The sequence below is a fragment of the Nanorana parkeri genome, unplaced genomic scaffold, assembly GCF_000935625.1.
Source record: "Nanorana parkeri isolate BGI_ZX_2015 unplaced genomic scaffold, ASM93562v1 scaffold1541, whole genome shotgun sequence".
Lineage (NCBI taxonomy): Eukaryota > Metazoa > Chordata > Amphibia > Anura > Dicroglossidae > Nanorana > Nanorana parkeri.
The window spans coordinates 237,783-254,170 of record NW_017307809.1 but is presented as its reverse complement, the minus strand read 5'-3'; the positions used below and the strand labels follow the sequence as shown (position 1 = coordinate 254,170).

General features: G+C 39.4%; 1 protein-coding gene across 2 annotated transcripts in view; it reads right to left on the bottom strand.

Moving 5' to 3' along the window:
- GPM6A (glycoprotein M6A) overlaps nucleotides 1–16,388 on the bottom strand; it is a 200,626-nt gene that overhangs the window by 17,128 nt on the left and 167,110 nt on the right. For both annotated transcript variants that reach the window (XM_018570487.1, XM_018570486.1), the window contains exons 3-5: nucleotides 13,731–13,887; nucleotides 6,289–6,442; nucleotides 3,600–3,676 (exon numbers count right to left, since the gene is read on the bottom strand). In XM_018570487.1, the coding sequence (XP_018425989.1) occupies nucleotides 3,600–3,676; nucleotides 6,289–6,442; nucleotides 13,731–13,887 (388 nt within the window). The remainder of the gene's footprint in view (nucleotides 1–3,599; nucleotides 3,677–6,288; nucleotides 6,443–13,730; nucleotides 13,888–16,388) is intronic.

The window sequence follows — 16,388 nt, the reverse complement described above, 5'->3', positions numbered from 1 at the left end:
CCTTTTCGGCAAAAGTGTTTATTTTTCATTCCGATGCCCTTTACGCAACTATCACTCGTTTTCATAATGCTCTATTTTTCTCTGCCTCTCAACTTCTCTTTTCCATTATGTTTGTACCATGTATCACTATCAACCTGTCTCTACACTTTGCTCAATGCCATTTTGCTTCCTCCTGCTCTGTTGTATGTGCCTTTTCTCTTCTGCATACCTTCCTAGTCTTTATACTTTCAAACATTCATCCAATTTTCATTTCCATGCTGCCTTCTACTTCTCTTCCATTGTATTTGTTCCATGCCCTGAATAGTTCTCTTACCTTGCTCCTTTATGCTTTGTGCTCATAGTTTATATATCTCTTTCATAAAGCCTGCTCTCTAGATCCCCCTCTCTCTTTCTCACTCACTTATCTTTTTATTTCATGCAGTACTCTTGTAATTACATCATACACATAAAATGGGAATATGAGAAGCATGTGTGACTTTCAGCCTGTTTAAGGAATAGCTAAACCCAAAAATGTAAATTTACCATACTTCAGATCACAAGTCCTTAGATGGTGGCTGCATTAGTTTTTCCTTTTTTAGACTTTTTCTCCCTTAATTTTCGCCTGGTAATCCTGGAGAAAACCCTTCTGGTTCCTGGGTGGGTATGTATCTATGAATGCAACAACGCTTGGCACCCAGGGTGAACTATTTAATACGTCTGCCTCTATTTATCTCTCTTGCATCGTGGCTGGTGGGATCAATTTACTACTAGTCAGCCATGTGGATGAGTGTAGGCTAAGACCTGAAGATAGCAAATACTTGCCCAGCATGATTTATTTAAAAAATTGCCCTCTAGACCCCTTGCGAGTTGACACTAGCTCCATCCTAAAGCAGAGATTGTCTACATCTTTACTGCTGATCTCCAGTCTGTGGAAACCCTATTTTATTTACTGGAAGAGTGCACAAAGGATTATGTTGTGAGATTCCCAAATTGAGTGGGATTTTCTACCTCCCCCCATGAGTGGTGGCCTTCAGATGAACTAATAAAGTGGTCAAAAGTGCAACATTCTAATTTTTTTTTTTACACCTTACACTCACATTTTTTCTGCTTAAGCGATCACTATTCCTTTGAGGTCCCCTCAATTTTTTTCTTGTTTGTTAATTCAGCAGAAGTTTGTTGTAAAATGTAGGAAACCAAAAGTGTGCATTTTTTTGGGCAAGACAGGTTAAACCTATACCTGATCTAATTAGAATACCTGACCCACTCGGGTCAATTTATTAAAGGAAAATTGGCTGTTCATTTTGCAAGGGAATTTGCACCTAGCAAAAGAATTTCCCTTAGCTTAGTGAATGAGGCGAAGCTCTGCTGATTTTCCTTATCCAATCATGTGCAAGAGAATATACTTTTTTTCTATGCTTCTGACTGGATATTCTTTGCAAAATGAATTTTCAGCTAAGGGAAATTTTCCCTTGCAAAGTGAACAGCCTATTATCCTTTAGTAAATCAACCCTATTGAGTGGAATGCCTGACAATTATTATTACCTTTTCAAGATGTTATTGCCCTATATGTTCATTTTTTCTATGAGTGACTTTGATTGTTTAAAGCGCTTGTGCAATAAAAATATTGCAATGTAAAATGATGTGTGATGGTTTTAAAACATGATTGTCTTTTTTTATTATTATTATGGTCATCATCATTTATTTAGTTAGGTGAATATGAGCCATTCATGCAACACTCCCCAGCATTCCAAAGAGTACATAATTGGCTGAAAGTACATTTTGACATAACTTTCACACTTTTATTTGCTTGCTATATCATGTTCTGATTACGGTTTTTCATTTAATTCAAGTGGTCTGTTAGGAAATGTGATTGACATTCTTGTTCAAAGTGACCTGACAGCCCATTTGTTTGTTCACTCTCCTCTGCAAGCATTTGATCAGAAGGGTGGGTAGAACACCTGTTTCCCCTGCCGATCACTGAAGTTCCTCCTGACAGCTTGTACTGTACTTCCTGTTGTAATATACAAGCTGGCAGCAGAAACAACGAGCTGTGGGGTAGCAGGTTATTCACACCCCTGGAAGTGTGTGAGTGCTTCTGGAGAATAGTGAGCCATGAAGCAGAAGTTTTTCAAGAAACAGTCCACTGGAAAGGTAAGTATTAGGGATGCACAGATACTTTTCGAGTACCAGTGCAGATACTTGGCATTTTCATGAGAACGACCAGGGTTGCAGCGGTTGCAGCTGGGACCTGGCTCTGGCACTCCACCACTGTCCTGAAATCATTAGTCTGTATTGTTTTAGAAAAACTGTCACATGACAATAAACAAAAATGTATCAGTACTCGTACTTGTAAGTACTTGGCAAGTACCAGTACTCGTACTCGCAAACCTGGTATCTGTGCATCCCTTTATTTATATTTATAAAAACAAAATCGTACATTAAAACAGAGATGTACAAATCCCAGGAGCTCCGTGTGCTCCTTACAAATGACAGCTGCCTCCTAATTTTTTTAATTTTTCTCTAGTGTAGTCTTGGAGCTTAAAAGTATGTGTACTTGTACTTGTACCGAGTACTGTACTTGGTATCTGTGCAACCCTAGTAAGTATATTAGTAACCTAGTAAGTCAGTCTTATTCTTGCAGGAATGCTTTACATTCAAGTGACCTTGTGCTGATAATGAGAGCAAGGCACGTTTGAACTCCTGTCCTAGGGTCACAATGCAGCTCTTCTATAGGTACAGTACAATGAGTGAGCATTGTCATCTTAAAACAGGAACTGTGTTACTGGCAGGATCAGCAGGAAAAAATAAAGAAGAAAAAAAAAGGAAACCAGGAAAGCCACCACAAGGACTGGTACGCTGCCATGTTAATTTTTGGGGGTTCAGATAGGCTTTAAAGAGGGACTTTACCTATATCTTTAAATAACAACAAATACATATTTTGAAATGTTTAGTAACGGCAATCTACAAACAGATGCTTATAGATAATTGCCAACTTTGTTTTCTTTGCATACCTTATTTTTCTTTTCCTTCCCATTCTTCTCACATTGTCCATTTTTACTAAAGCCAGATTAGCATATCTCCCTTACTTCCTGGAACTCTGGCACATGTGACTAGGACATGTGACCATGCATATTATCTCAGAGGAGGATAATGCCTTTCCCTATGATGTAACCTTCCCAGGATACAACGCTTGGGCACATTACATCACTAATGCCCATGAGAACAAGGAAGTGGAAAAACAACAATTGTAAGTAAAATTTAAATATGTTTGTTTAACTAATGAATGTACTGATGTGATTTTTTGTGAAATGGGGTAAAGGTCAGCTTTAAGCTTCCAGACAAAAACCTTAAATAACGTTTTAAATGTTAGCTTTTTACTAGCTCTTAATCTTAGTGCATTGCAAGCATTATTTGCGATGCTTCAGATGATATGCTTCATCTTTCTGTATTTTTAATGTATGTAACAGAACGAATCCTGATACTTTCCTAATTTAATTAAGCCAGCAATTGCATACCTTGTTAAATTATGCTTGCTACTGCCATTCAGCAGGTCTGCCTTAATACCTTAGTAAGTAAAGAGTCAGGAGTTAGAATCATGTGGGAGGGATTATACAACTCACATCAGTAGATTCACACATCCTCAGGAAGGTTTCAGATGGCGTACACAGCTTCTTTTCCTCACCGATTGGTACAATGCCTGGAATACAGGGAAAAATCTGAATCAGTACAAGTCCATCATGTTGCTAAGAGGAAATCTTCCTCCTGATATCTGTGAGGTCTATTAAAAGAATGTCCAATGAAAGCCTTTATATCCTAACATATCAACACGCATTCCCATTATATTTTCAAAAACATATAAAGCCTTTCAGGTCCAAAACTGTTTAGACTGTTTAGAAGTCAGTAGCATTGATCTCCTCTAGACTATTCATGGTTGCCCTACATGTGCATCCTCTCTTCTTCTCTGCACATCTATCAGATAGATGTATCTGATATAGGCTGTGTGTACCTTATTCAATTCAACACATGCAGACTTATGAGAAAAGGTATAAACCTATAATATAATAAAGTTCTCCTTTAAATGCACAGTTTATTGAACATTACCTAAGCAACATATTTTTTTAGATTTATATCAAGATATAATCTTCACTGAATAATGTAGTCCGTAGGTCAGGGTATCAAGATGTATGATACACACTTCCTACAAAATATGATACACAGACAATCACAAAGCGTTTTATTGTGCCCCTCTGTGATATAATGTGGCACAGCTTGCTTCCCTACAACATATATGACTCTTACTTGTACATGTAATCATCTGTTGGTAATAAAAAACATCTATATCTGAAATGAACAAAGCAGTTATAATAATGTTCACAGGAACTTCTGACCTGAAAACTAAATCACAGAAGACTACTGGAGTCAAACATTAGAGGGAAAAATATATTTGTGCCCTTATCCAGGGACAGTGGCTTAGAGCATTACCGCAGACAAAAAACCACTCTGACCTGAAATATTGAACATCAAAGTTATGTAGACCTTTCTGTACAATAGCCTTCTTCATTCAGTAATGTATATAATTTTTGCGGAAAAGAAAAATGTCTTTCTTTGATTTACAAAATGACAATGCCCCTAAATTAAAGGACATCCATAATACACATTAAAGTATACATCTACAGATTAATAAAAATAAGAACGTTTTTAAAGGACATTTTCTAAAAGGAAGAATACTGAAACATAAATGGCCAGGCTTGAGCATAAGAACACACAAAATCATGGTTACTACATTAGGCAAACCATTTACTAAGGGGGTTAATCACTAAAGAGCCGAAGGATCCAGCCGTAGATTCGGCTGATCCTTCAGCTCTCTTCGGCTGCCTCTGCCCTTCCGTTCATTGAATAGCCCGTACAGCCTATTGTGAATAGCCCGTACAGCAGCTGAAGGCTGCCGAGTGGCACAGCCGAGCCGAAGGCATATGCTGCGGCTCGACTGAGCCGAAGTGACAGCCAAAGAGTGGAGAAAGGTGGGCCGAAGGGCCGACCATTACTCCACGCACATAACAGCTGGGCTGAACCAGCCGTGATCTCACAGCTGGCTCCGCCCAGTTGTAATGACAGAACAGCATCTCCAAATGACCTGGGGATGCTGGTCTGCCATTAAACAATAACAACTGGGCGGAGCCAGCTGTTACATCACGGCTGGCTCTGCACAGTTGTTATTTATTGGCCGGGATCTGCTAGAATACTCTGGCAGGTGCCGGCCACTAGGAAACAGTTGAGCCAAGCTAGCTGTCACCGATACCTCCACCCAATTGTTTTTCTTTTTGATTATTTTTTACTTTTTCTCTTTTCTTTAAAATATTTTTTTTATTTTCCTATTTTTTTACATTTAAAAAAATATTTTTCAACTTTTGTTATTCATTTCACTCTTTTTCTGAGCCCAATGCCACTGCCGATGTACGGCTGAAATCATCGCTTTGTGAATTTGTTAGCTTTGTGAATAACCCCCTAAATGTTTTCTTTACTGTGCCTTGACATTCTCTTTAAGATGGAAACTCTAAAACTGGGTCGGAACCTAACATCCAAATTTAATTGTACAAGCCCACAATATTATTATAAGTCAGGAGCTAGGCTGTTTTATCCTGGCACACCAGCGAACATGTAGAAGAGTCAGAGGTAGAGATAAAAAACATTTTTTGGGGGGGGGGTTGATTTCCCTCCTGTCTTAGTTTCTTTTTGTTGGAATATTTGCCCCTTCATATCCTAAGAGCACAAAACTAATCTGTGTTCAATTGAGCAATCAGGGCAACTTTGTTAACTCACATTCATCATATACTGTATCCTCAGGTCCTCCAGGTTTGCTCCATGGTCTTCTCCAACTTGAGCCCCTTACCTGCCCAGGTCCTGGGCAGCTGTTAATGATATAATTACTGCAGGGCTGATTTGTGGAAGCTGTTGTGAACATCCTCCCCCATTCAAAGCCACAGTGCATTAAATTATAATGCACTGAATTCTTTCAAATGATGGCTTTTTTGACTTTTTGAATTTCATGCTAAACTAAATAGACAGAAAACCAGTACTTTATTTCACAGTTTTCATTGTATACACATAGAAGCAGAATGACAAGTGCTTTTGTTTCAGCATGGATTCATTGCATTTCATAGCAAATTGTCCAATTAAAACTTGCAGCTAGTTCCCACAAAAAGATGTATTGATGGTTGCCTATGCTTTGTATAATGTGAATTCTCTTTAGTCAGAAGATCATGCACTTTTTGTGTTTTTTAAAAAATTTCTGAACAAAATAGCACATACCAAACTGACGAAGGTCCAAACAAAAATTAGCTTCACCAACTACTGTGGCATTTCGACATACAGTCCAAAGATTGAAGTACATGTAAACCGGTAGTGAGGTGAAAGCTGTGACTCCAAGCCAGGCGAGCATAAAGAGGTACGTCAGCATAATAAACTACAAAATAAACAAATACATGAAGAAATTTAATATATTTAATGTACAGTGCAGTATCATCTTTCAAGCAACCTTTTACTTATCTGACTAGTAGTAAATTGATACCTGATATTGGTTACTGAACGTTGCACATTAGAGCTGTTCTCTGCACTGCAAATACATTTTACATTATATCATCAAACTAATTAAATATACAGTAGAGTGCAGATTTCGTCACAAGTTCTTGCACACCTCTGGACAAGACCCCAGCCTTTTTTTCTATGATTCCGTGCTGTTCTACTTTCTCTTATTTTCACTAACAGATGACAAGCAACCTACAATGGGCAAACTCTCAAAACAGATTACGAGAAGACCTTTTAAACATGTATATGGCCTGGTTCACTACAACTAAGTGTGGATACAATACAAATGTTCTGGGGAGGTAGGCCCTTGTATGCATTGGAAGGCACATCTGACTGGAATGAAGCACATTTGGTGCTTCATACATTATTTTGCAAATTACATTTTCTAAATGGTCACCATAAAGAAAATGTAATGAATTACTGTGAATTCTCAACTTTTCTTGATACTGTTTTCCAGGGAAAACAAATCTAATATTTATTGATTGTTGCATGCCTGTATAGAAAATTATTTTTTTACAATCTATCCAATGTTTTTGAGGACTTATTATCTTTATCTGTGCAGTGTAAGTGCCCCTCAGTGTGGTCAGTGCAGGGGAGAGAAAGTGTTGTTCTGAACCCTGTGATGATTGTTCCTGTACCAGTGTAAGGATTTCAAGTGCTGAAAAAAACCCCACAAACTCCTATATCTTCTCTCCACTGCATACTCATTGAGTGCCAAATGCGGTGGATCACAAAGATGTTTCGGCAAATTCAAAATATCCATGGTTGAGTTCCTATTTGATCTAAGATTCTCTCTATCACGTTACTCATTAAAACATTAACACTGTAAGAGGAACATTTTTTGTGTATATTGTATAAATCAATGAACTAGTCTACAGCTCCATTTAGTCTTCAATGATCCCTTACTTATGTAACATGCATGTGCACGTAGACACATTGGGAATAATAATTATCCTATTGTAGTAGATCTATGTTTACCCCAAATATCTCTTATTTTTTTGTACATTTGTTCATATAATGAAATACACAAATATGTAAAATGGCTCTAGTCAGGAGCCTTAAAAAGAAGGCAAATATAGAGGGGTGATTACAAAAAAATTGTAAATGAAGGAGGAAACTTAGAGGAATATGGTAAGCAGCTGTAGCTGATAAGTTATCATACTCAAAAGACTAGATACATGTGTCAATAAACAGGTACAGTATCTTCAAATTATTAAATGACTGCTGTATTGTTACAAATGCAATACTTAGCTAATTCTCTTCCAGCCTAGAATAATTACACCTTACCAATAACCAAATATACACTACTGACTTGCTACAAGTGAGCAATCCTCTGCTGTTTCTTTTTTCAACCCTGTTTTTTTGTGTATGTCCTTTTGCTTCTGATTGGGTCATCTTTAGAAGATGATTTCAGCACATTTACTAAGAGGGTTATTCACAAAGCTAGCCGAAGGATCAGTTGTAGCTCCGGCTGATCTATCGGCTAGCTTCGGCCGCTGGAGCCCTTTGGTTTAGTCGAACCGAAGGGCTGCTGTACGGGCTATTGACTATAGCCCCTACAGCTCCCGAAACTGGCCGAGCCGAAGGCATATGCCGAAGTGGGGTGAACGACCGGCCATTGGCCGGCCAAAAGTCTCGCAACTGGCAGCTGGGCGGAGCCAGCCATGATCTCACGGCTGGCTCTGCCCAGTTGCAATGACAGATCAGCGTTCCCAGATTACCTGGGGACGCAGAAAACTGTCATTAAACAATGAAAACTGGTCGGAGCCTGCCGTGACGTCACGGCCGCCTTCGTCCAGTTGTTATTCCTTGGCTGGGACCTGCTAGAAGACTCTAGCAGGTCCCAGCCAATAGGAAACAGTAGGGCAGAGCTAGCTCCACCCAATTGTTTTTTTTCTTTCTTTTTTTAAAGAAATCTGTATTTCTTTTTTGTAATTTATCATTTATTTACATTTTTAAACATTTTTTTTCTCCTTTTTTTTTCTTTCAACTTTTTTCAGAGTTTCTTTTCTGCTCTGTACCACGGAGGTACTGAGCAGAATAGCTGAGCCGAATGCTGCACAGCCCTATGAGAATAGGCCGAACAGCAGCAAGTAGTCTGCTGGAGGTTCGGCTCAACCGATCCATATGTTGGATCAGCTGAGTCAAACGTAATCTTCACTTCGGCTCAGTCGAACATGGTGAACATGTTCGGCTGAACCGAAGCCAGCCAATGTACGGCTGATTTCAGCTGATGTACGGCTGAAATTAGCTGTACAAGCCCGAAGTGAATACCCGAACAGCATTCGGCTCACTTCACTTCGGGTGGGTTACTCACTCGGCTGCCTTTGGCAGCTTTGTGAATAACCCTCTAAGTTACTGGAAAATTCCCCTGCAAAATGTAAATTCCCTAGCATAGTGAACAGCCTATTTTCCTTTCGTAAATCAACCCTCTTAACTCAACTTTCAGCCAAGAGTTAGAATAACTGTTTATATGAAAAGAAATAACCTTGAAAATATATATATTTTGCTACATTTTATTACAAAAGTATATAATTTGCATCAAATTGATGATGACTATTATATCTCACAAATACAGATGAATAAAAAGACCTGCTGTGTCTGATATCTTATTAGAATGGAGCAAGCCCTGTAGCAATGTTTGCTAAATAAACAAGTGAATGCATTTACCATTCAGAGGGTGTTGCAAACTCCCAAATTTTCACACACTTTTACATAGTGAATCTCTTTTAGATTTATCCAGTTTCTGGTAAAAGTAACAGAGCAAAACCAGGGTGCAGCTTTGTTCCCCAAATTATAACATAACAAAAGGTATTTGAATGAAAAAAAGATATAAAATCCAAGGGACTTTCCTTTTTAAATGCTGTTAAAACGGCACACAGAGCTGCAACAGCCTCCCACACTTTCATGGATTGGGTTCAATCTTGGGCTGCTCTGACAGGCTAAGTGTTGGTACTTTCGGATAGTGTCAGAGATGCCCATCACTTCTTACTTGTTGCATATTCCTGTCTTTCAATGAGCAACATTGATGTAAGGGGGTGGGGTACTACCCAGAAGAGATTGGACTTTGCCTGTCCAAATGGCCCAGCATTTAGCTGAGACAGTAAGGTTTGGGAGGATGGTGCAAGTTTGCGCACATCCCTCTAAGTGTCTACACTTTATATCTACAGCAATGTGTCACCCTTCCCCCTATAAAAGACTGTCTTTAAAAAAATTGGAGAATAGGGGAATATTCTAATTTGGATAAATGTTTAATTTTTTTTTTATTTGCATCATAGGTGCAGAAAAACCTGGGGATGATCAGCTTTAAACTGATGTTGAGATGAGGCCATTTTTGGGATCCTTCACTGAAGTACCTTGACACTGAAAGATATATTGGCTGATAATAAAATAACAGGTGCCTGCACATTCTAAGCCCTCTTGTTATAGGGATGACAGCCTGTAAGCCCAGGCTGACAAACTCCCTGCCTGCAAAACCAATCTGTGTGCCTCACTGACCATTGCTACATAATTGTAGGTTATAATGTCTCATTTGTTGTGGTATGTATTGCTGCATATACCCCCTACCATTTTATTGGCTGCTACATGATGTCAGGTTTGTTTTCTAGAAGCCCCTATTATGATTACTGCCCTGAGCCCAACATTGTCTAAAGCTAGCATTATTTCTAGTTTGTAAAACCAAGCCCCTATTTTTTATATTCAATATGTAATCCAATTGGAATCTAGAAGCAACCTTTCTTTATTTCCTGTACTCCATCTGTGTTCCTGCTAATTAGAATCTGCTGCCTATCCACTGACAATGTTTGGCACCAATTACTAAGGCATTAATGAAAACCCTTCACACTTTATTCATGCAGAACATTTCACTCCAGTTGACTCTTATGAGCTTTTCTCACTCTACATGAGTAAAATATAAACCGCAGAATAAAGTGAAAATAAAACCTTTATGCTGGGAGACAACGGTATTAATCAGTGGCAGGTTTATAATTGGGTAGATAAGACACATGCCTGCAGGACAAAGAACAGTCTATCATGCAAGACTCAGGCACATCAATGCATCATCAGCTATTGATGGCTGAATCGGTTTGTGAAAGCATTTGCATTTGATAAAGCTTATTCTTAATTATTTTAGAATACAAATAGATGTTACAAGTAGAATGTAAAAGTCGTATTTTGCAGCAGCCTACAACTTATTACACAAATGTAATATTCATGTGTATTTCATATTTTCATTTTGTTTCTGCATTGCAAAAAATCCAAGGGATCTATTTAAAAACATAATGCGAGGAACAGTGCTGAGTGGCACATAGCAACCAATAAGAAATCAGAATTTATATATGTAATCATAGTGAGCTGCTGATGTGTCATTTGAAGCTGTGAACTACTTCATGTCATTTATCGTTATTCACACTGTGCTGGAAAATAAGCCCAAGAATAAAGCAACTGTATCGTTGGTACACAAATATAAGCTAATAAGGCTATTTAAAGGATCTCAGCAGTATTTTAATAACAAAAAAACTGTTTCTTCCAGTGTCCAGTACCCAGGAAAAAAAAATATCCCAGCACACTCAGTACCCAGGACAGACACCGTAATCTTATGTTAGCCTTTAAACAGAGGAAAGTTTCTATTTTTTGGGGGGCTTTTAGTCCCTCTGATTCAGCCTAGCCTGACAAAGGGATTTCTGTTCAGTGCAGAGTTGGAAAACAATATTTTAAACAGGTCTTCTACTGTCATAAACCTCCTGGTATGGTCACCGATGGGTCTTCCTACTTTGGGAACCCTTAGATTTTGAGTACTGAGATATATGGCATTATGTTTCTGAAGACTTGACATATGTGTAGTGTAGCATTTAGCAATACCATTTTATTTAGCTGTTATAGTTGGTGAACAGCGATGCTATAAATATATTGTATATGTTTTGTTTGTAACTGGCTGGTCTATTCACTAAAGGGTGGAGAGTTTGGAGAAGGCAGGAGAAGTGAACAATCTAGGCAACAATAGCTGATTTGGAAAAATTATCCAATTCAGCTCACTTTCGAGTTCAGCTATGTTGTCCTAGATTGTTCACTTCTCATTCCTTCTCCAAACTCTTCACCCTTTAGTGAATAGACCCCTTACTTTTGAAGAATATGGTTAAATGGTATCATGTGATTACAACGTTTAGATTAGCTCACAAACAACTACTACTTAAAGCTGAACTCCAGGCAACAGACACAGCATATCTTAAAGAGTATTTTCACTTTTACAGTCACACACATATGAAAAATAAACACTACATGTTTTTTATCTGTTTCCATGCACACACCATGTCTAAAAAATATTTCTTAAAACATACTTCTTAGATGTTTCTTTGGAGCACACTCTTGGGAAGACTACAAGCTACTATGAACATTTCCTGAGTGGGTCTGCCCCCAACTCAAAGGGGAACAGACTGAGTTTCCTCTCTTTAAAAGGGGCCATACACCTTACAACCATCGCACGACTTTCGTTGTGCGATGGTTGTAAGGTCATTAAAATTTCGTACGACCTTGGACAGGCAGATCGTACTTGCGATCATCGCAAGCCCTCCCTGCTGAGGGGAGAGCTTGCCGATTTTTGCAATGCTGAGCGGGCAGTGTGCGCTTGCGCACAACAGCCCGTGTGGCTTTCGTCTTCCAAGTATGCTACCAACCCGCCGGAAATCATAAGATTTTCGGCAGGTTTTCCTGCGTGCTAGGATGAGGAAAGTCGTGCAACCGTACAGTAGATGCTGTCGCACGCTGCCCATACACCTGCCGATTATCGTACGATCGCGGGATCACCCGCGATTATCGTACGATAATAGCAGGTGGGCACCTTAAATACAATGCAAGAAGCCAGGCTTCCTGATTTTGTAACCATTTGTTAGGAAAGACAGTGTTCAAGGCTAATTTACAACTCATGAGATCTGCCAGCACAGTATAGAAAGAGTATAAAACTATTATGGTAAATATTAACTGGCCACCCCACTCAAGACCATCCTTGAAATTACACAGAATGGAAATACCTCAGTTTTGATGTTTTCAGAATAAAGCAAGCAACACGTTTTAATTTCTGCTAAATGAGAATGGGATCCTGTAAAAGAAAGGTGGTATGCCAATTTGGCTGCAAAAGGGGGAATACACGTTAAGCTTTATCTCTGATCCCAAGTATCACTAGGTGGATCCAGTGGAAGGAACGTGCAGGGCACCCTACAGGTCTTCCTGTACACATAGGGTGCTCTATCTAAGCCAGTGTGAGCTGGACTGCAGGCGGCTGCATGGATAGTGACAGGGAAACAGAGAACTCCCATGTCATTTCTCCAGCACCTTGCTCATATTTATATTTCATTAGTGTCTTCCAATTATGCTGTCAGTGCTGATTTAGCCGGTTGAAAAATGATTGTGCTGCTCCTTGATCAACTTCCCCCTTATGACAATCACAAGTCCAATGAGAGAGGTAGGGGTAGGTGAGCAAGTTATTAAAAAACAATAAGTGCATTTATTTAAATAATTCTGTTCTTTTGTCAGCTTACAATACAAAAACATAAGCAGGACATTAACACAACACCAAATAAAAGCTTTATAAGTCCCTGAAAAAATGCACAATTTATCTAGGTAGGTAAATTAGTTTTAGGATTATAGGCATGCTAACGGACACATACTAATACTGCTAAATTTGAGCACAGCACTTAGCCTTCACTGACCTCTGGTCATGAATGGGTTTATAAGAAATTCCAAGAAACAAGTGGAAACAATTAAAGAGCCATAGCTGGTCTGTGTCTTTGTACTGAAGGTGTCCCCCTCTTTTAAAATTGAAATGTATGCATCAGCAGGTATGTACATGAAATGCAGCAAATAGTGTGTTCCAGAATGACAATTAGATGTGTTCTAAGAACACTCAGGACACAGTAGTGATGTAAGGGTTGTCAGAGAAACCAATAAGTAAAGCTGAGAACTAAGAGTTCAACACTCCTGGAAGTGTCGATTACTGAAGAGTCTTCTGACATTGTGATTTGTGATTTTTCTTTCTTAGATCAGCATTTTTCAATGTGGGCAGCAGGAGAAGTATTTACTCTCTTATTTACAGGGAACAATTCTATTCACAGTTCGATTCAAGTGACGGTCTTAATTTTTTATTGAACAAAATTTTCTGAAGATAAACATACCCATGCGCTCACACATCGGCCACAAGTTGTAATTTTGAAATCCCCATAGAGATCCTTAATGGCTCCAGTTGTGAAGAATCCTTCTACCATCAGTAAAATTCCATAGACAAAGAATGCTGCTGCTATACCATAGATCACATATTTGAAGATATCAATCCTGAAAAGAAAAAGAAAAGGACAATAGATGAATAAAGCTAGCCATTATAACCATCAGAGTAAACAGGATGTCCAGGTCACTGAAACCACTCCACCAAACATCTAAACAGTCCTAAAGGAAATAAATAACATAGAGTTCCTCAAGTTTATTATGGACAATTGGTATTATAAATTATAAACTATAGCATTTCAGGGATGACAATGAGGAATCGGACACTTGCAGGGTTATTCACAAAAGGGTGGAGAGTTTGGAGAATGCAGGAGAAGTGAACAATCTAGGACAACATAAAAAAAGTAGTAACATAAAAAAATTAAAAATGTAAAAAAATTGTTAAAGTCCCCCGCCCCCACATGCGCGCACAATGCAAACACCCGTCCGGTGTGCCTTCGTACAAAAACAAAAATTGCACCACACATGTTACATATAGTCGCGAGCGTCAGAATGAGAGCAATAATTCTAGAACCATCAATCACTGGTAGCACTAAACTGATGAGCCATAAAAGCGTTTAAAGCGTTGCCTATGGGAAATTTTGGTTATTGTAGTTTTTTGCAGTTTCCCGGACGCATGCAATTTTAAGGCTTGACATGTTTGGTATCTATTTACCCAGCGTGACCCGTCTGTTATATTATTTTAGTGTATTTTATCCTAAAAATACTTGTTTGATAAACAAATACCATGCAACATAAACAATTGCAACTAGCATCTTTTTATTCTGCAGGGGTTCTGCTTTCAGAAAATATATAATTGTTTGGGGGTATGTTTTCTAGCCAAAAATCCTGATTTTATCATGTGTGTGCAAATGCAAGAAATTGCTCCGGGCAGCAAGTGGTTAATAACAAATATTTGTACATTTTAAATTGCATCTTTTTTTGTGAAATCGGTAAAAAAATAAAGAAGTGCAACATTGTGTGTGTTGCGGTAAAATGATGCAGGCATACATTTAATTGCAATTACAATGCACAGCAATGGTTTGCCACACATGGTTAAATTAACAGGGGGTCTGTTTTACAATAAATAGCTGTCATCATGATAAAAGCTATACATTTAAACAGAAGAGTCAGGGGGACGCTTCTGTTACAAGCTGATGGTCGCTGAAGTGATAGCAGAAGGCTGAATGCAGCCAACATAAGGCATTGAGCTGGTCAGCTCGGAATATTTATGTTCTGCCATATGCCTTACGTCAGTGGCATGGAAAGAGTTAAAGGCTAATTATACCATTCGTCTCTTGTTCCATACTGCAACCATATTTAGAGTGTAACATGGAACATGGTGCTATTCCACTGCCCCCCCCCCCCTTACCTGAATTGCAAGGCGCCGTCTCGTCTCTGCTCCTACAGCGGGAGAGACAGTTTTGCCAGACGCCTCCACGCCACCAACCACCAGGAACGCCGCCTCGAGGCTGCATATTGGTGTCGGAGATCTCCAACTTGTAGGACGAGTGTAACTGTCCAACAGGATTGGCTGGGGCTCCACGGACAGCGCGGTGACGTCATAATCACGCCGCAGCGTTGGATGCCGTTATAGCGCCCACGTGAGCCACCGACACCAATATGCGGCCTCGAGGCGGCGTTCCTGGTGGTTGGTGGAGAATAGATGTGCTCCACCTTCCAACCCTTCAAGCACTACCCACAGAATCAAATACCTATACACTGTGGACACTAGACTAAGCATTATTGTGGACAAATACTTTAAACCCATCAATTTGGATGAGGAATCATGTGGATCCCTAACTGAACCAGCATTGGCTTCTATATTTTATCATGCGTGTATAGTTGCTTCCTACCACCAATTGAATCATGTTTTGTTCCTAGGGCCACATTCTGCTCCCAAAGCAGTACTAGCGAAGAATAATATTCCCTTCCACAGCCCTATGAACATTCTTGTCAAGGGCCTCTCTGTATGTTAGTATGTCATTCTGGTCATTGGCACTATAATCCCAAATCATGTATGTCCATAAGAACATAGGGTGAATCATGTTGGCTTTGCAAATGAAGAGGTACTGTGTTATGTGGAAAGAGCTGTGTAGGGACTATCTATTTAGTTAAATAATTTTTATCATTGGCTTTGAGCCCTTTCTTTTTTCCCGATGTACAGCTGATTTCAGCCGATATACGGCTGAAAGCAGCCGTACCAGCCTGAAGTGAATAGCCGAACAGTGTTCGGCTCACTTCGCTTCAGGTCGGTCGTTCACTCGGCTGCCTACGGCAGCTTAGTGAATAGACCCCACTGTCTTCTTATACACTGACATGTTATCACACAGCCATATTTGCAATGACATGGAAAGTTCAAAGAGATTTACCCCATGTGTGGCGCTCAGCAAAGGTGGGGTGAGTGGTGGTATTTGGTGGGTACCCCGTTCGTGACTGGAGCGTGGGGGAATTTTTTGTGTAGAGAGTTTGGAGGAGGGGGGCGAGGGGGTGTGGGTAGGGGGTTTATTTTTGTAGAAAAATAGAAGCGTCTTTATTGCTCTGTGGGTGTGCAGCTTCCGTGGTGTTCGGAC